The sequence below is a fragment of the Pangasianodon hypophthalmus genome, chromosome 21 (genome assembly GCF_027358585.1).
Source record: "Pangasianodon hypophthalmus isolate fPanHyp1 chromosome 21, fPanHyp1.pri, whole genome shotgun sequence".
NCBI classification, from domain to species: domain Eukaryota; kingdom Metazoa; phylum Chordata; class Actinopteri; order Siluriformes; family Pangasiidae; genus Pangasianodon; species Pangasianodon hypophthalmus.
In genome coordinates this window covers 1,173,229-1,193,850 of record NC_069730.1, presented here as the reverse complement: position 1 = coordinate 1,193,850, position 20,622 = coordinate 1,173,229, and the positions used below count along the sequence as shown (strand labels likewise).

At 40.1% G+C, this 20,622-nt stretch overlaps 1 protein-coding gene across 1 annotated transcript in view; it reads right to left on the bottom strand.

Annotated features, from left to right (window-relative positions):
• Positions 1-6,383: 6,383 nt before the first annotated feature.
• paxip1 (PAX interacting (with transcription-activation domain) protein 1) overlaps positions 6,384-20,622 on the bottom strand; it is a 19,390-nt gene continuing 5,151 nt past the window's right edge. The window contains exons 6-21 of the mRNA XM_053227722.1: positions 19,544-20,065; positions 18,358-19,369; positions 17,199-17,293; positions 16,994-17,086; positions 16,711-16,848; positions 16,478-16,599; positions 12,788-12,972; positions 12,211-12,254; positions 11,080-11,147; positions 9,902-10,004; positions 9,485-9,653; positions 8,870-8,970; positions 8,159-8,293; positions 7,938-8,013; positions 7,106-7,165; positions 6,384-6,927 (exon numbers count right to left, since the gene is read on the bottom strand). Coding sequence (XP_053083697.1) covers positions 6,911-6,927; positions 7,106-7,165; positions 7,938-8,013; positions 8,159-8,293; positions 8,870-8,970; positions 9,485-9,653; positions 9,902-10,004; positions 11,080-11,147; positions 12,211-12,254; positions 12,788-12,972; positions 16,478-16,599; positions 16,711-16,848; positions 16,994-17,086; positions 17,199-17,293; positions 18,358-19,369; positions 19,544-20,065 — 2,940 coding nt within the window. The 3' untranslated portion in view covers positions 6,384-6,910. The remainder of the gene's footprint in view (positions 6,928-7,105; positions 7,166-7,937; positions 8,014-8,158; positions 8,294-8,869; positions 8,971-9,484; positions 9,654-9,901; positions 10,005-11,079; positions 11,148-12,210; positions 12,255-12,787; positions 12,973-16,477; positions 16,600-16,710; positions 16,849-16,993; positions 17,087-17,198; positions 17,294-18,357; positions 19,370-19,543; positions 20,066-20,622) is intronic.

Here is a 20,622-nt window from a genome sequence, read left to right as displayed (position 1 = left end):
CTTCTCTTTGTGTTCTTCCTTTCACAAGTTTGCTCAAATGACTCAAGCACCATGATTAAATTCCTCCGAGGAACATGCACAAGGTCACTGCTGCTTAGAAAGGTTCAGAACGTCACACAAGTGTAAGGAAGAAAAATTCTACAGTTAAGCATTTTCCATAATGGTCTTCAACCAAGCTAAAGACTGGAGCTGAATTCTGTAAAGCTTCTCACATTAAAAGCTTATTAGTTTATACACTGATCAGCCATAATATTAAAGCCACTGACAGGTGAAGTGAATAACATTGATTATCTCATTACAGTGGCACCTGTCGAGGGGTGGGACTTATTAGGCAGCAGGTGAACACAGTTCCCGAAGCTGATGTGTTGGAAGCAAGAAAAATGGGCAAGTGTAAGGAGTGACTTTGACAAGGGCCAGATTGTGATGGCTAGACGACTGGGTCAGAGCATCTCCAAAGCAGCAGGTGTTGTGGGGTGTTCCCGGTATGCAGTGGTTAGAACCTACCAAAAGTGGTCCAAGGAAGAACAACTGGTGAACCGGCGACAGGATCATGGGCTCCCAAGGGTCACTGATGTGCGTGGGGAGTGAAGGCTCGTCTGCTCCGATCCCACAGAAGAGCTACTGAAGCACAAACTGCTGAAAAAGTTAAAGCTGCTCTGATAGAAAGGAGTCAGAACACACAGTGCATCACAGTTTGCTGCGTATGGAGCTGCGTAGCTGCAGAGCGGTCAGAGAGCCCATGCTGACCCTGTCCACCACCGAAAGCTCCTACACTGGGCACATGAGCATCAGAACTGGACCATGGAGCAATGGAAGAAGGTGGCCTGGTCTGATGAATCATGTTTTCTTTTACATCATGTGGACGGCCAGGTGCGTGTGCGTCACTTACCTGGGGAAGAGATGGCACCAGGATGCACTATGGGAAGAAGCGAGCTGGTGGAGGCAGTGTGATGCTCTGGGCAATGTTCTGCTGGGAAACCTCGGGTCCTGGCCTTCATGTGGATGTTACTTTGACACGTACCACCTACCTAAACGTTGATGCAGACCAAGTACACCCATTCATGGCAACAGTGTTCCCTAATGGCAGTGGCCTCTTTCAGCAGGATAATGCTCCCTGACACACTGCAGAAATTGTTCAGGAACGCTTTGAGGAACATGACAAAGAGTTCAAGGTGTTGACTTGGCCTCCAAATTCCCCAGATCTCAATCTGATCGAGCGTCTGCAGGACGTGCTGGACAAACAAGTCCGACCCATGGAGGCTCCACCTCACAACTTACAGGACTTCAAGGATCTGCTGCTAACGTCTTGGTGACAGAAACCACACACACCTTCAGAGGTCTTGTGGAGTCCATGCCTCGATGGATCAGAGCTGTTTTGGCGGCACAAGGAGGATCTACACAATATTAGACAGGTGGTTTTAATGTTATGGCTGATCGGTGTATGTATTAAAGCTGTTCTACTTTTTACAGTAAATAATTACCGAATATATTTTATATTTATTCCTTTAGTTCTGAAAGCAAAGTTTTACATTTTCTTCATATTAAACCAAAACAAACTGATGTTTTTCCTTTCGCATTCATGAATTAAATAAGTCTAAGTTGCACTAAGAACACGAAAACACTTCAATCAGAAAAATTAGAAGTCACCGCAGCCGGTTTGAACACAGCAGTTCATTTCTTAATCTTAATTTAATAAATTTATGACTATATTACATTGTTTTTCTAACACTATGAGCAAAATAAATTTTAACCACATGCTGTATTTAGCCTAACGCCTTTATTTTTCACTTTGGAACTGTGTAAATGTAAATCCTAGATAAATAATAGATGATTTTTTTTTTCTTAAATAAATAAACTTCCATCTAAATCAGATGTCATTGTTATGAAGAGGATGTTATTATTGTAATTATCGAACCGGTCAGTAGAGAGCAGCACTCACTCACTAATCTAACAGAAAGACGGATCAGACAGACTGAGCACGCTTCACTAACAGCAAAAATCCGTCTCTCGTTATTTTAAAGCAATAAAACGAAATAAATAAGGCCTTGTGTGTTAAAAGTATACGTTATGACGTCTATCTAGAAACATGTATTTGTGATTCATGTTATTTAATAACTCAATTCGGATGTAAATCTAATTAATGCTAGAACACAGCTTTCCACAGCGACAGTGTATAAAAAAACATCAAACAATAACATGTAATATAATGTACAGTATATTACAAAAAGAACAATTTTGTAAAAATAAATAAATAAATAAAAAATAGCAATAAATATGTACATGATTTCCGTGACTAAGATTTCTTAAAATTTGAAGGATTTGATGACATTAAAGTTCCTAAATTCTGATTGGTCCATATTAAGGTTATAGTTTCTATAGTAACTGTCATTCACAGAGCGGATGCTTTACTAATAATAAACCGATTAAAAAAAAAAAAAGGTTTCTGAGAGGAGATGTTTGTTTAACACGTATGTAAGGAGTCTCAGCGCTTTGTAAAAGTCAGAGGTAAAGCTGTAACTAAGCTTTCTGACATCTTCAGGACAGGTTTTTTGTTTTTGTTTTTGTACAAAAAGAGAGAGAGAGAGTAAAAAAGAGGCTGGTGAGTAAACGACTGTTTATAGCTGCTATAACGTAAGTGAGAACAGGAACTAAACAGTTTTGCAGAGGTTCCCCAACACTACATGCAACTACAAACGGATAAAAAGTAGGACATTCTTTAGTAATGCTTGGCAGATTGCTGTGGTATAAGAGGAATAAAACACTTGGGGACGTGCTGTTATAGGAAAATAATCAACCTCGGGGTGGCAACAGTAACTCCGCTTCATCACGCCGCCCTGTCGGCGTCACAGTATTTTATTTTAACAGCACTACACATCGTTCATGACACTGTTCATCAACTACACGCGCCTCAGAAACGTCGAGACTAACGAAACTGCTCGTTAAAATCCTGGAAAACTCTCAAAGCGCCACTTTTTCATGATCATCACAGCAGAAAGGCTCACAGAGAGCTCACTATTCACCGCTTCACACATTTTAACTAACAATTTCGAGACAGTGTATTGAGATATCAGAAGAGAACTGCAGCGCCTGTCTTTTGATCAGCGTCTTAAACAAAAGTCTTTAAAAATGGGTTTTGGGGGAGAAAAGGGCGTTTTGGAATGGTGCTCATGCCCCTCAGCGCTAACTTCATTTCTGCAGACACAAAAGCAATTATCATCTGATTGATGTAAAAGTCATATACCTTTGTTAATGTATGTGGACAGAGAAATTCCTCCGAGACAAATGATTGGCACGTCTATTAATTTGGAGGTTTTTTTTTTTTTCTCTTCTCCTGTGTGGGGCGTGACTTTTTTTTCTTTTTGACAAGCTCGATTTAGTTTTAGATAATTCATTAAATTGCCCATATGTATGTACTTCATTATCAGTGGGCTGAAGATTACACTACACACACACTACAGTGATGGTGTTTAATTAGTGCTAGTTAAATGCACATTATTACAGAACCTTTAGCTTCTTGAACGTTCAGGCTGAGAAACTGCATTGTTTTTAAACGCTCAGCTCTGATTATTAATTGTGTAGTTATCAGTAAAAACAATTATTTATCACGAGAATTGAGCGTGGTTCTTATAAAACAAGACGAAAAGACACGGCTCAGATCTCTTCTACGTGCTGAAGCTCATCTGCCTGAGATTAGTAATTAGCTCACTCCTTAATGAAAGTTAATTAGCTCATATGCAAATGTAAATCTGTGAATCCCAAAGCATTGTTCTGCCTAATTAGCATGTAATTTGTGTATTATAACACACTTACCACTAAGACAAGGCCGTACGTTGCATCGCTGCCGACAGGACGGTAATTAAAACACACATCCTTTTTAGCGTTTAAGGTTAATTACGGCGTCTCCTGATGTTTTATTGCAGCAGAGCATCAACAGACACAAATCTTCCAGGACATCCACAAACCAACAAGGAACTTAGAGTTTAATCAAAGATCTGCGCCATCATTTGCATTTTTAATTGCAATTAAGCGGTGTGTCAATTAAGGGAAATAATTAGGTAATCAGGCTGCGGACAAATTATTGGCACCGTTGTTTAATTCAAGTTACTTACCAACATGGAAGAGAAAAAGTACCACAGCAGAGTTGTGTATTAAAAAAAAAAAAAAAAAAAAATCTGCTATATTAATGTGATCATTCTAATAAGTTATGGTTTCTATAGTAACAGCTCATTCACAGGGAAGCTCCACTAAACAGATTAAATATGTACGTAAGTGTAACTAGTAAACACGTAAGTGTACGTAAATGTAACTAAGTATTCCGCTATTTTCGGGATAGAGGAGTTTACGCTTTGTGGTTTTCTTAGTAACATGACAAGCTACATGTTTTTGTCTTTTGTCTGGTGAGGAAACGACTGTTTGTAGCTGCTATAACGCAAGTGAAAACAGGAACTAACCTGTTTGTTGGACATTAAATAACGTTTTTAAGAAACTAAACAATTGTAATCATTAATAAACAGCAGCAGTATAAGAGGAATAAACCACTTGGGGACGTTGTGTTACAGGAAAATAATCAACTGCAGGGTAGTAACAGTACGTCCACTTCATCACACCAGTCACTCACTCAGTATTTCACTATTCTGAAAAAATGTACGACACTAACAGATGGATCACAACATAAAATGTGGAGTGACACACCTGTGTTTTTTTTGCACTCACCTGTCCCATCATGCACCGCAGGACAAAAGGGGCGGAGCCTGTTAGTTACTGATGAAGGTGGAGTTTCGTCTGCAGCGTGTCTGTGCTTCTGTCTCCATCTCCAACCTGCAACTGTTCATAAGCTGTGCAATACATTTTTTAAATATTTCTCTCTCGCAGCACAGAGAAGCGGCACGAAGGATTCAGATGACAATAATATAGATATTATGATATTATATCATCATGATTCACTTCATCAAGCATCATCATTATTGTCTTTGACAACTAAAAGTTGTCACTACTTGAGTACACATTAAATGTGTTTAATTATTTTTAACGTTTAATTACACATTTAATTTTCCTTCCTTCTTTCCTTCTGTGAAAAACTTTTATTTGTATAAATGCTGAACACAAACCTCTGACCCTGTGGCCCTTCCTGGTGCTTTGTTAGCAAAAAAAAAAAAACGTATACATCACATTTACACATCCTGTGTCATGATATCTTTAAATATCGTCCTATAATATTTACAGCATATTTTAAAACACCGTATTGTTTTGCTAATTACATCTTTCCGAATATTTCACACACGGATATTAAATCTAAATATAAATCAGTCCTCCATTTTGGGCCAGCGTTTGTCTTGTCCTCCTGAGATAAAGTCTGTTCTTCTAAAGCGCATTATTTAAGGCAAATACAGGAAGTGATGTTTTTATTACCGTAATAATTTAATAGCGTAATAATTTTTAAAAATGCAGCATTTTGATAATATGGTGATAAACTGTGGTATTGTTGGGGAAAGAAATTGTCACATTGGCTCATCCAGGGTGGTTTATAAATAAATAATCGTAAATAATCGGTAAAGAATAATCTAAACAATAGTTTATAATATAATGATATATAATAATGTAATGATTTATAGAAACAGTACAAGGTGGATTTATTTTTATTTATAAGGGTAGATTGATGTCTTGAGCTCAAAGAAGATTATTATTTGGATTCATATTAATTATTATTATGATTGTTATTATTATTATTATTATTATTGCTGCTGAAAGACCGAAGGCATACGAGGAACGACCTCTATCTTTTAGTCTTTTAGCGGACATTTTCCGAACAGCAGTGTTCAACGCGCTCCGTCCCAGTAGCTTTTGTACTACATGACCTTGGCTGTGTGCATTTTAATTTCTCCGTTATTAGAAGGGCACTAGCAGGGGTTCTTTCCCCCCTACAGCCCAGCGCGGGGGCACCGGGATCGCCCCGGGCAAAACGGCTCACAGCGCACAATTCCCTTCCACCGGTAAGTACCCGTAACACTTCATTAACAATTAATTGAATTCCGTCTATCAGGAATAACGGTTTAAAGAGAGGTCTACCCCCCTACACACACACACACACACACACACACACACACACACACACACACACACACACACACACACACACAGAGAGCAAAGAGGAGCTACAACAGAGTACGAGATGATCAGATACCCAGTGAGTAAATAGTGACAGGCTGCCTCTGAAATCATATATATATATACATATATATATTATAAATAATTACATTTATATACAATTATATAGTAATATTGAAATTGTGCTTCAGGAAGTACCTTTTTTAATTAAATAAAAAGTAATTTTTTTTTAATTATGGGCAAATTACGGGACTGATGATTGGACCGAGGAGAAATTCTTTCTTGCCCTTTTTTTTTTTTTTTTTAAACAATGCTTTCCTATATAACACAATTTTATTCTAAAAAAAATTATAAAAAGGTAATTACAATGAGAAGAAAAATTAATATCGGCATCTTCCTAGTCCGAAGTAGAATATTTTACACACTGTAGTACATTTTTATTGTGTGTTTCTACCTACACGACACACAATGACGTAAAATGTGTTTGGTTTGGGTCACAATAAGGAGACTTTTATTCCAAAAAGCGAGACAAAAACAAACCAGGAAAAATGTGCCATAATTTAAAACAATCATTAAAAAATAACGGCGATTTATTTATTTATTTTTTTCCCCCACCAGTAATTTCTACAAAAAAGACTTGTCAACCAGGTACAAAAAAAAAAAAAGAGAAAAAGAAGGAAAAAAAAAAAAACAAAGGAACAAACTGTATTGTCTTTCTTTTATATATATTTATAAAAAAAGGAACCTTCGGCGTCGACCAGTACAGAGAGAGTTTAGTGTTCTCTTCCCGAGGACGTCCTCCCGATCATGTGAATTTATACGTGAGACTGTTAAGGACACGACTGACACTAGGAAATGATTTAAGCAGTAAATATAAAGAGAGAGAGAGAGAGAGAGAGAGAGAGAGAGAGAGAAGGAAAGGTTCAGGTTAAACAGACAGATGAAGGAGGAGTAAAGAACGAGAGCGCTGTGGGTTTTATTGCCCGGTAAAAAGGATATGATTGATAATCCAGCGTCTGCGTCAGTACTCCTGTGAGGATGAACTCAGCGTTGTGTACATCTAATAACACGGAAAGACGGAGAGAGAGAAAAATAATAATAATAATAATAATAATAATAAGCCTCAGGCAGATTGTGTGATGATATAAAACAGTGTGAAAATACAAACACAAATTAGAAATGTTTCTGCTGCTTATATCTACAAATGTTTACATCTCACTGCACTACTGCATCTCACTCAGACTGTATTCTTTTTTTATATATATTTATTCTTATTTTATTTCATTTATAATCTTAAATTACACTCAGTATACTTTCTAACACTCTGCTGTGATGCTGTAATACGTGAAGTTCCCTCTGGAATGAATAAAGTGATCGATCTATCTATCATTAATATCATTAATATCATTTTTAAGCATGAATTGTGACGTGATATTAATTAAATAAATATTATTTCTCCCAAGGTTTCTCCTAATTACGAATGTGTCTTAAGATGAAGAAACAGTAAGCTGAGATTTTATCATTTTAAATCACTTCATATAATGTTTTTTAATCTGTTTACGTGCCGTACAAGTCCATGTGAAAAAGCCGTTACTATAGAAACGGTAACGTCTTAGGACGTGCGCGTTAATATAAACCTGCGCTACTGTAAGAGCTGACGTTATAGAAAATTAATCAACACCTTCTGACCAATCAGAATCCAGAATCCAGCACAGCTGTGGTATAAACCCTTATAACACCCCATGAGCCCATGAACCCATTCGACACACCGGATACGTTAAACCGGTTCGATACACTCCGAGAGTTTTATTTTTTTTTCCCCGCGTCCTTACCGATGTTCTTCAGAAAATATTCCCGGCACAGATGCAGATCGTTGTCGCATGAGATGAGGATGATTTCCGGTAGGTTCTGTTTATAGAGGAGAACAAACGTGAACGTGGGCTGCAACACATCCTACACGCTGCTTCCTGAAAACGTTATTTCACCCCTAAACTATTTTAGAAAGAGTATTAAAAGGTATGAGAGGAAGAGGAGGAGGAAGAGGAGGAAGTACCTTGTTCTGCTTGTGCTCCATGATCTTACGGAAGGACGGCTGTCTGGACAGCAGTTTCCCTCCGGCGCTCTCTACGATGGCTCTCATGGTGCTGAGGCTCGGACAGATTCCCGGCGTTATGTAGAAGAATTTGCCCTGAGGAGACAGAACAGACATCTTTAATACACGTACATCTCAGTCACAGCAACTCCTCTGTGACATTCAATTACACCACGCGTCAGTGCAGGAGGACAGCGCAGGCCGGAAGAGAGGGAGAGAAGGAGAGGAGAGAGAACGTGATGGGAGAAAAGTGGAAATAGAAGAGAGGACTGAAGAAAAGGAAGGAGGTAAAGACAGAAAAAAACACAGTGAGTGGGGAAAAAAAAGGGACAAAGACACAAGGAAGAAGAGAAAACTAGAGGAGAAAAGATGAAGAAAGGAGATGAGGGAGGACAAAAGAGGCCAGGAGAAGAAAAGGAAGAAGAGAAGATGCAAGAGGAGGAGTGGTTATGAGAAGGCTAGGGTAGGAGGAGTGAAGAAGAAGAGGAGATAGAAGGAGAAGAAAGGAGACACGGGGAGGAGAACTGTGGAGGAAGGGAGACAGAAAGCAGAAGAGAATGGAGTGAAGAAAGAAGAAAAGATGAGAAAGCAGGAGGAAAAAAGAAAGCAAGAGGAGAAATGAAGAAGGAGGAGAGGAACGGTGGTGGTGGTGATGGTGATGATGGTCGTCACCTTGAAGAGTGGAGCAGCGTGAGCTTTCTTTAGTGATTCCTCCAGACTGAAACAGAAGAGCACCTCAGCCTCGGCGTCCCTCAGCATGTAACTCTGTTCATCTACACACACACACACACACACACACACACACACACACACACACACACACACACACACACACACACACGCTGTTATAGGGCTCTTGCATGAAAATTTATTATGAAAGCTTTATCCATATAATCCAAAAATAAGTTATTTCATAAAATCAAACATCTCTCAGGATCTGAACTGAGCAGAAATGATACTTTTGAGAAATTATATGCTTTAGTACATTTTATCTAAGAAGTCGTGCAGCGGACTTTTACTGAACACTAACAAAATTAAATATGGGGATGGAACAACAACACACACACACACACACACACACACACACACACACACACACACACACACACACACTGATCCAAAAGCTGATCAGTCTATATAATCGTAATAAAGCATTTAAAAACCACAATAATTCAGGTAAATATCCGCGTCTCTCATTTGCCTTTTCTTCCTATTTCTCTGTATAACCCACTTCCTGTTAGAGAAGGCGTTAAAACGGTCTTAAAGCCGTCCTCCACTCGCACTCACCCACAAATTTCTGGCATTTCCAGCTCTCCTGCAGCCACTCCGGAGTGACGATGTGCTTAACGACAGAGATGGCCGTCAGGAACTTGACCGTGCGCGTCACTTTGCTGGCCACCAGATGAGTGCACTTCTGCGCGCTCTCCGCCACTTCACCGCCGAGCTCGTACAATCTCTGAAACAGACAGAGGACGCGTGTGAGGGGCTGCGTGGCATCACGAGCGCTCGAGTGTCATCTCGGATCAAATATTGATTTCTCTCGGCTCTCGAGCTGCGGTTAAGACTTTATTCTGCCCTGAACGTGTTCTGGAAAACGAATCAATAAAAAAAAAAAAAAAGAACAAGCGCACTACAGTCTCCGGTACTGAGGAGATCAACTGGCTGTACGACAGAAAAATGAGGAGACACAGCGAGTTCGCTTACCTTTATATACTGCTGGGCCTGAACAGGTTCAAAACCAGTGAAGAAAACATACGGAGTCGACTCCGGAGGAAGCTTTTTAGACGGCGTGGGCAGCTCCTCTATTCTACAGAGAGAAAGAACGAATGTATGAGTTACTTCACGAGCCCCGTCTCAAGTTCTAGCCCATATCTGAGGGATTTTCAGTAATAACTCATGACAGAAAGATTTATAAACAGGAAACTGGGGATAGAAATTAGCCAAAGCATCAACGCTATAACATCAGAATCATAAGTCTTAGGCACCCTATATATTTTTTAGTACAAAAACATTTTAGATTCCAAACATTAGTTTTCCAGCACAAAATGAAATGTTACAGAAAAATGTTTGTATGTCAGTAAAGAAAGCAGCAGATTCCATAAGAGACACTTTTCAGATAAAAACATAATGAAGGCTGCTGGGTTTCGCTGCAGAAATAAGAAGCAAGTCGACAGTCAAAGTCTCCAGAAGAACTGTGGCTGCTTCTGCAAGATGCTCAGTAACACTTCCAGCTCATTTCCTTATAAAACTGCACACACTGCACCTCACATACTGCTTTATTTATTTAAAGTGAAGGATCGTCACATTAAATACTGACTTTGTTTCATTTATTACTGTTTACTGCTCTTTATAGAGTTTTTTAAATGTAGAAACATTTAATTTCATTATTTTTGAAGGCGTCTTTGCTCTACAGCATTTCTTTGCACGTGCCTAAAACATTTGCACAGCACTGTGTGTGTGTGTGTGTGTGTGTGTGTGTGTGTGTAATATATATATGGTTTTTTTTTATACCACAACCAAAAGAGAGTTTCCTTTTATTTGAAACTGTGTTTGAAACACAGCTGCAGTTCCTTCATAATTCTTCTAAATGCATTTCAGGTATAAAAACCACTGTATGTGGTGCTGTTATGGTAAAATAATCAACAATGGGGTAGTGGGATGAAGCAGAGTTACCATGGTTACGACCCTAACCGGTCCACACTTGCCCTATCGTCAGCTTCCTGCTTCAAGTGTCGGAATCGTTAAAACAGTCCAATAAGCGTGAACTCGTCTGTGATCCATTAAGACTAAACCACACACACACACACACACACACACACACACACACACACACACACACACACACCTCAGATAAACACACTTAAGTGTACTCCAGTACTCACTTGGGCTTCTTGGCAGGTGGCTGTGAGGTTCCCTCGGCCTGTTTCTGTTTCTGCTGCAGACGGAGGCTCTGTGCACGGAGATAAGACACTCAGACACACTCATAACACACGAAGCACTACACACAAAGTCCATCATCATTATTAACAACACGGGGAAAGAGAGAGAGAACGAGAGAGAGAGAGAGAGAGACAAAGCTTGTGGACTTTTTGAGCTGTTATAGAATCAGCACCTCACATAATGTCTATCCTATTCATTTATCAACAGTGGCACAGGATCTAAATCGTTTCTTCTACAAAATATTCAGAATTCTCGGAGGGACAATAACATCAGACTTCATCAAATGTGCAAACGCAGATCACAGACGCACGTGTGATCATAAATACCCATTGCTCATGGCTCCTAAGCTTGCATTTTAAATACAGACACGCCCACAATTAACCATATATGGTATGAAGCGTTGGGTGACGTGGAAAAAACAAACAAAAAAAAAAACAAAAACAAAAATCACATCACGTTGGTTGAAGGCATTCCTGCGAATACAATATACAGACCAACAAAGCAGTAGAGTTGTATATAAAAAATGTTACAACTGAAAAGATAATTTTATTTAATGTGTAAAAAAATATCTAGCTCTGAAAAGGAAAAAGAAACATTTTACCATTTTAAAAGATTAAGTACAAAATCTTAAAAAGTCAGAAAAAATATCCTAACATTTGCAATATCTCAGAAAGGTGTACTGTGGCATAATTTATAACAATATCGATATTATATCATCACGTTGCTCATAAAGGTGATAAATAAGGACCTGGGTATCTAAGGTTACTTATCCTGGATCATTTTAAGAGGTAATTTTGTATTTCTGTATTTGTTCACTGCACAAAAGTGTGAAAACATGTTGGAGAGAACTGCTGTTACTCTAGATACTTTTAGATCATCGCCGTATAACGAGTTACGAAAATGTCCTCTAATATAAAAATCCAACGGGAGCCAGATTACACCCACCACAGGACCAATAAGTCTCTAATAAATAATACATTTTGTCCTTCACTAGGTTTAATACAAGTCCCAAATGTCCAATTAAAAAAAAAAAAAAAAAAAAAAAAAAGGCGATTTTTAGAAAGTCCTCTTACCACCAACGCTTCCGGCGAGACTTTTACAGGATTTCTCCAAGCAGCTGAAGAGTAAAATAAAAAGGACATTAAGACAATTCATCAACTAAACAAGGCATGAGAAAGCACAGGACCTAAAGATCTACACATTCTTCATGATATTATAGTACTCAGGTAACTACATGATCAAGTTTAAGACATTAAAACACCAAGAGAGACGCATCGACATCAAAATATTAATTTAAAATGTTGGCTTTTCTTTAGACTGTAACTGTTTTAGGTTATTTTATATGTACGGTGATGGAAAGTGCATGAAAAGGAGTCACAAATAATTATAAATGTAAAAAAAAAAAAAAAAGGCAATAGTGCAACACTAAAGACAGCAATAAACACCTTATTGCTCATGAAAACAGATCAGGAAGGGAAGAGGTTCCCAGATTGTACCGAACCGACATCATTTTTCAGCATATAAATCACATTATTATTATTTTTTTTAATAATATTTCATAAGCATAAGATAAAATTCCTTAGAGGAAAAAAAAAAATACTCCACTAATGAAGGAGTGAAGATGATCAGACTGGTTTCAGGGACTCGTACCCAGCAGGTTCTGGACGAGGTGTGTGTTCGGAGCGAGAGGTTCGGTTAAGTTGAACTGAGTGTATCGGCTGTGCTGGATCTGCCGTAAAGCCTCGAAATTTCCCAGCAGGATGTCGCACAGCCACTGCGCGTTTACGCACGGGATTCTCCACTCCTTCGCCTTCTCGTACTTTAGCCCACTCGGCCTAGAAATCACACACACACACACACACACACACACACACACACACACACAGATTAGCATTACAGACACAGGAGAGATCATTCACACCACCATGAACTTTATACACTATTATTAAAATGCACCAGTTCTATGAGACGTACAAATGAAGTACAGTATATTTTACACGTTAATAATAATTATAATCATCATCATCATTAATAACTTTATCATGACAAGGACGTGGTCAATCCTACGGACTGTGCTTCAACTGGAAAATAGAAAATACATTTATCCAGGAAGCTGCATTAATATAAAGAATGTGCTGATTATGGATTATAGAATATTTAATGTTTATGTAGATCATATATTCTTATATTCTTGCGCTTGATGTTTTCTGAGCCGTGACATTTCTCAGTCCGGAAATATTTTTCTCTCCAAACAGCTACAAGCATTGAAATGATTTGTCCTGACTTGACTTTAACACGCACACGCACACACACACGCACACACACGCGCACACACGCACGCACGCGCGCACGCACGCACGCACGCACGCCCGCACGCACACGCACGCACGCACGCACGCACGCACGCACGCACGCCCACACGCACGCACACGCACGCACACGCACACACACACCCACGCACACACACACCCACGCACACCCACACCCACGCGCACACACGCACACACGCACGCACGCACACACGCACGCACGCACACACACACACACACACACCCACGCACACGCACACACACACCCACACACACGCACGCACGCACACACACACACCCACACACACGCACGCACGCACACACGCACACGCGCACACACGCACGCACGCACGCACGCCCACACATGCACGCACACCCGCACACGCGCACACACGCACGCACGCACGCACGCCCACACATGCACGCACACCCACACGCACGCCCACACTTGCACGCACGCCCACACGCACACGCGCACGCACACACGCACGCACACACACACACACACCCACACACTCACACCCCCCCACACACACGCACGCACGCCCACACACGCACGGACACACACACGCACGCACGCCCGCACACACACACGCGCACACACACACACACACACACACACACACACCCCCACACACACACACGCACGCACGCCCACACACGCACGGACACACACACGCACGCCCGCGCACACACACACGCACACACACACGCACACGCACACACACACGCACACACACACACACACAAATTTGCATAAAGCCAAAACGGAAGAAATGAATAAAAACACTCGAGTTTTGTCCCATCATGTTGTGTTTGTTGAAAAAAAGAACAGTCATGTGGCATGTTTTAAAGCCCCAGCATTATAATTACAGTAAAAAAAATAAATAGACAGTTGTGAAATTAAGACTACATGTTAAAAAAAAAAAAAAAAAAAAAAAAAAAAAAAATGTAACATGGTGTAACATGACAGGTCTATGAATCATGCGTATATTTATCATGCACGATATTATTCTGCTGACGGCATCAGAGGGGACGTGACTGTGTGCGTGTATTGTACTGTATTGCTCTTTATCTCCCTAAGAAATGAGCAAAATTAATAAATAAATAAATAATAAAACTAAATAAATATTTATATGCATGAAAAATCTATACATATAAAATGTGTTACTGCCAAAAAATACCCTCTTCACACACACACACACACACACACACACACACACACACACACACACACACACACACACAGATATAGAGAGATAGTATAATTATCGCAATATAACGGCACATGTCCAGTCCATATAAGGGAATAATGTGAAATCATCAGAAATGATTAAACCTGATATTAAATTCTGATATTAAATGAGAGTTTAAAGTGAAGTGGGAATAATGGTCTCAAAGAGAGACAGTTTCAGAGAGAGACCATAAACACCAACACCACTAAACACCTCCTTCTGACTCCTCGACCAAATCTTCACACGTTCAAGTCTTTACGATTTCTAAATAAATTCGTCTCCGATGTGTCCTTGGGTCAAGGACTTCGGGGGAAAAAAAACAAAAAAACAAAAAAACACTGCTTTATCCGTGGCGTTGTCCCCGAGTAACTCGCTGTTATAACGTTATTTATTTTCCTTTTTAACACTCTGATCATGAAAAAAACAACCGGGTAGTTATCTGATCAAAATCGTGCCACATGACACAAACAGTAACGTGTGTTTTATTCCTCTTATACCACATCAAGTAGCCAATAATTCCAATGATCTGTTTCTAGTTACAGTTAACGGTGTGGAATATCCATGACATTAGTTCCTGTTATCGCTTGAGGTCCATCTTTCTTTCTTGTCTTCTGTGTTTTGCAAAAAAAACGTTGGTGTAATAATTAAAAGAAAAAAATCCACGTGTGGTTGGTTGCACATGCTGAAACAGGTGCAGTATTGTAGAGTATTTTAATACTTTAAAAGGTTTAGGAAGTGAAATATCTTGCGTTTTATATATATTTATTAAACCCAAACAGTATTTAATATTACAGAATAATTATCAATAATGCTCAAGTTCACTTTCTGATCATGAAGTGAAATAAAATATAGGTTATCATTAGAGTTTTGCTAGCTGCAACGTCAAAAATTTTATCTCAAAATAGATCTTTATTCGTATGTAGAACATTATAACGCTCAGGTCACGATGAGCAACGTTTCTTTTCTTTTCTTTTTGGGGGGAAAACAACCCATAAATGGACATTGTGAGGTTTCTGTGACCACAAAGTTAAAAAACAAAGGCGTGTGATTTTTGGATGCGTGTGTAGAAGCAGCAGTTACGCGAGCGGCATTGTTCACGCACTCGCTCCGTATCTTACGTACTTCCAGAAGATTTAAAAGCGACACTCAGAGCCACAACATCCGTCTGTCTGAACTGTAACACGTTTAGCAATTTCACGCACAGCGACGTTAAGCACACTGACGAGCTCCGTCTCTCTGTAAAACTTTCCGCCGTCGTCGTGATTGTTGTCATGAGCTTCTGATTGACTTTACATTCCAGAGTACTCACTGATCTAGAAAATCCAGAAGGCTGGGTTAGGGTTAAAAAAACAGAGCTTTCTGTACGTTTGAAGGAAGTTTTCAAAATTCTGACGGGAAAAGCGATTAGCGTTAGCGCTCAGTAGCGCTCCGTGTGATTCGAGACACAACGCTAGTTTGTTTAGCGGAGGTAGAAGGACGGGGAAATTTGTCCGTTTTTATTGTTGAATGTCGGGAAAAAGACTAAAATAACACGCACACTATTAACTTAAACGTGGCTTGTCTGAATCCCAGTAACATTTCAAAATATTAGCACACGCCATCCAGTATTTCTAATATTAGTTTGTAAAATAAATGAATGAAACATGAGAGGAGATTGTGAGTTTCTCTCATGAACCCATCTGTCGATACGATATGATTCGAGAGACTCCACGCGGGGTCGCGACCCCTAGTTCAGGAACGCCCGGATTAGATCAGAATGAATGAGTGAATGAGTGAGTGAGTGATTAGATTCGTACTCTTTGCAGATGAGGACGGTGTTGCTGCGACACAGGTATCCCGTGTAGCGAGCTCCGGCTAAGTAGGCCATGAGCTTCAGGTCCTCTCGATCGCTGTCCACAAACCCTGTGACTGAAATAATCTGAAAAAGAAAAAAAAAAAAAAAGATAAAAACAAACTCATCCATCATGATACGATATGATTTTATACATCATACGGAAAGAGAGTAAAAGCATGGCGGAGTTGTTCGTACGTGCTGCGAGCAGGGTTTGGCTCCTGGGGGGAAGCTGAAGGGCAGATGGAGCGTGCGGTGAGGAGGAACCATCTTCTTCTTCTTCAGCACCGTGTTGAGCCAGTGAGCCGTAACGCAGCGCTTGCCTTCCCTCAAAGCCTGGCGTGGCGAGACGATGACAGAGCTGGCGTTAGTTTTCGAAAAATAACGCCTTTACAGCTCAAATAGCTTCATCTTACAGCGTGTTAGATATTAATGCGCAGGTTATCACACCTTGCTGGAACAGACAGGCAGGTGTGCTTACCTGCAGGTACATGCTGCTGACTTGACTTTCACACAGTAAGTGAGTGCAGCGATTCAACGCCGAGTCCACGGAGCCGCCGTACGCCTGAATGATCTGCGTTAAATAAACAATAATACGAACGTGGTTACCGAGCAACAACCGGGTTCTTTTAATTAGAGAGCAAGGGTTTAAGTTTAAAGTGCAGGATAATGATCCGGATTCTGACCCGCTTCCACGTGGCCAGGAGCTGCTTGTCAGCCATCTGCTCCGGATAATCAGCGATGGCGAAGACGCAGCCGACGAGGAAGCCATCTTCAGGAACTGAGCGGAAAGATGTTACAGGAGGATCGATCAATAAACTGATCAATAAACCGATCACTAACTCAATCAATATACCGATCACTGAAACAATCAGGGGTCAAACTGAAGACATTAAACTCTCCATAAAACATTTAAATAAATAAATAAATAAAAGACAAACGTCAAATATATTTTATATATATTCAATAAATGACCTTAAACACTTAGTATAGTGTTCGGTTTATTTACTTACAAAATTAAACTGCAATTATGATGTAGAATTAATAATTATTAATAACTACTAATTTAAATAATTAAATCTTAAATAAAAAAATTATACTATTTTATAGTTTTATAAAATGTTCAATAAATGATTTATTTATAATCTATCATTTTAATTCATAATTAATGTGTCATTAATAAATTATTTAACAATTATTTAAAAGGAAAAATTTTTTAAAAATTTGTAAAAATTTAAATTATACAATTCAGAACAAACTTTAGAATCAGTTCAATGACTACTGTTTATAAATAATAAAATTATTTAATAATATAATAATAAAATTAATTAAAAATATATAAAAATATATGAAAATATTTAAAAATATAAAATAAAATATAAACAATATTTTAAAAAGAGAAGAATTTGTAACTTTTACAACTTTTTTTTGTAACTTTACACTTATTAAATTATAAAAAGGTTATTAGTTATTTTTAATTTAACAATTAGCTGCTTCCAATCAAAGTCTGTTTAAAAAAAATTGTAATAAAAAATATTTTTTTTAAAAAGGTCCAACAATTAAATTTATAAATAATAAATAAAAGAAAGCAAAGATAATAATGGAATTTTTTTAAATAACAAAATTAAAAGTAAAAATGTAAAAACTTCTACAAAATTTTTTGTTCTTTTCTGTGCTTCTTCAGAAGATAAACAAACAAACAAACAAACAAACAAACAAACAAAGACACCTTAACTGATCAGAGTATCGTGATATAATCGTTAAATATCGCCCCATATTTGAGGTAAGGGGGTAAAATGCTGCACATTTGCTCTCCTTTAAAACCCCGCAGCCTGCGGTACTTACTCTCCTGCCCGGGTTCGTGGCCCAGCAGTTGATGCGGCTGCACGAGCTGCAGCTGCGTCTGCGTCTGATGCTGCAGAGCCTGCGTGTTCTGCATCTGTTGCTGCTGCTGGTGCTGCTGCTGCAAGTGTTGCTGCTGCTGCTGCAGGTGCTGCATGTGCTGTTGCTGCTGTTGCAGGAAATGCTGCTGCTGCTGTTGTTGTTGTTGTTGCAAATGTTGCTGGTGCAACTGCTGCTGATTTTGCTGCTGCTGTTGTTGTTGCTGTTGTTGTTGTTGTTGTTGTTGTTGTTGCTGCTGCTGCTGCTGCTGCAGTTGCAGCTGAAGCCTGTGTTGCTGCAGCAGCTGCTGCTGCTGTAACACATGCTGCTGTTGCTGCTGCAGCTGCTGTTGCTGCAAGGGCGGTCGGAGAAGCTGCTGTTGCTGCGGCGGTCGCAGTTGCTGCTGCAGGAAGCCGTGCTGCTGTTGCGGATGCTGCTGCTGCTGCTGCGAGTACAACTGCTGGTGCATCTGCTGCTGCAGGAACTGATGCGGCTGTTGCGGCATTTGAGGAAACCCTGCCTGCTGCGGCGGCGGCGCTTGTTGCTGCTGCTGCTGCTGCGGATGATGTATTTGCATGCCCGGCGGCGGCTGCAGGTGCATCATGGGATGCTGCTGGAGCATCTGCTGCGCATGTTGTTGTTGTTGTTGTTGTTGCTGTTGTTGTTGTTGTTGTGGTGGTAGAGGGATCTGGTGTGTTTGCTGCTGCTGCTGCTGCTGTTGCTGTTGTTGTTGTTGCTGCTGCTGCTGCTGTTGTTGTTGTTGTTGCTGCTGTTGTTGTTGCTGTTGTTGTTGTTGTTGTTGTTGTTGCAGTTGTTGTTGCTGGTGTTGGAGTAACTGCTGCTGCACTTCAGGAGCGAGTTGTGGTGCTGCGTGCTGCGGCGGTTTCGCAGCGTTGAAGAGCAGCTGATTCGGGACGCCGGGTTGGTTCTGATTCCCCTGCGGTTCGACGCTTTTAGAGGTCAGACTCTGGAGAATCTTAAACAATAACAACACCAATAATTACTACACATGACTAATGACTAAATCAATTTCGTCCAATCAGAACGCAGAATTCAACAGCGTTGTGGTTCGATTCGCTAATGAATTATTTAATATATACACTTTAAAATATCACCATACAAACATAAAATATATTTTGAGAACACGTACGTGTGCGACGTTGGCCGGCCGCGGAAGCTGCTGCTCTCCGCTCTTAGTGATGTTCCGCAATGGGCGTGGCCCAGAATTCCACCCACCAATCATCTCGGAACGCTCCGCCCCCTGGGCGTTACCTGGCACAGGAGGAACGCTGTCGCACAGGTTAATGAGCGCCGTGTCTTTGCTCGGTTGGAGGCGGTGCTTAGACAGCGTCCAGTTCAGGTTGAGCTCCTCTTTATCCGATTCGTCCGAGTCGTCGAACATGACCTCGGCTTTGGGCGAAGGACGCCTGGAAGGCGACGCCCCTCGCGACGAGGCAGGGCTGGAGCGCTTGCTGCCTTCGGAGCGCGAACTACGCTCGTTCTCGTCCTCGCTGACCTCATCTTCCTCCTCCTCTTCCTCTTCCTCGTAGTAGGTGAGCCTCGGGTGGTAAAGCGCCTCATCCTTCCTGCTCTTGTCCTTAACCGAGTTGGTGATCCACTCCGGCGTGACGATTTTAATCCCGCTGTGTCTCAGAGCACATTCGTATTTTGCCTAGAAACAAAGCAAAACGTCTAAAACGCCTCACGATGCGTGAGCTCTTGCCTTTATACGTCTATTATTCAGCAATATAGAAATTGAACTGGCTAAGATTAGTATTTTTTCCCCCAAATTTAGCTCTCTAACAGTTAAGAAGGTGAGTTAAACATCTGAATGATTTTTTTTTTCTTAACACTTTGGACACACCCCCTACATTTCCGGCCATGTTCACAAAGCTCCGCCCCCTGGATCTACGCTTCCGGACCGGAAGTCAGTTTTCCAAATGGGTTTTCTCACCTACAGAATGCATTTGTCCCGAGGTCTCGGCTTAAACCATTAGTTTATATCACATTCTACATATTTTGCAGGTTTTTTGTACAAGTTAGAAAAAAAAAAAAAAAAGATCAACTATCGCACCTTTAACGAAATGCTTAATAATTACCAATTCTTGATTTTATTTTATGAAGAAGAGAGGTTTAATGGTTCTAAGCTTTGCAAATTTTCTGGGTTAAAGTTCACCTGCAAAATTATCTGCCACTTTTTTCCAGCATTTTTATTTCTATTTTCAGCGT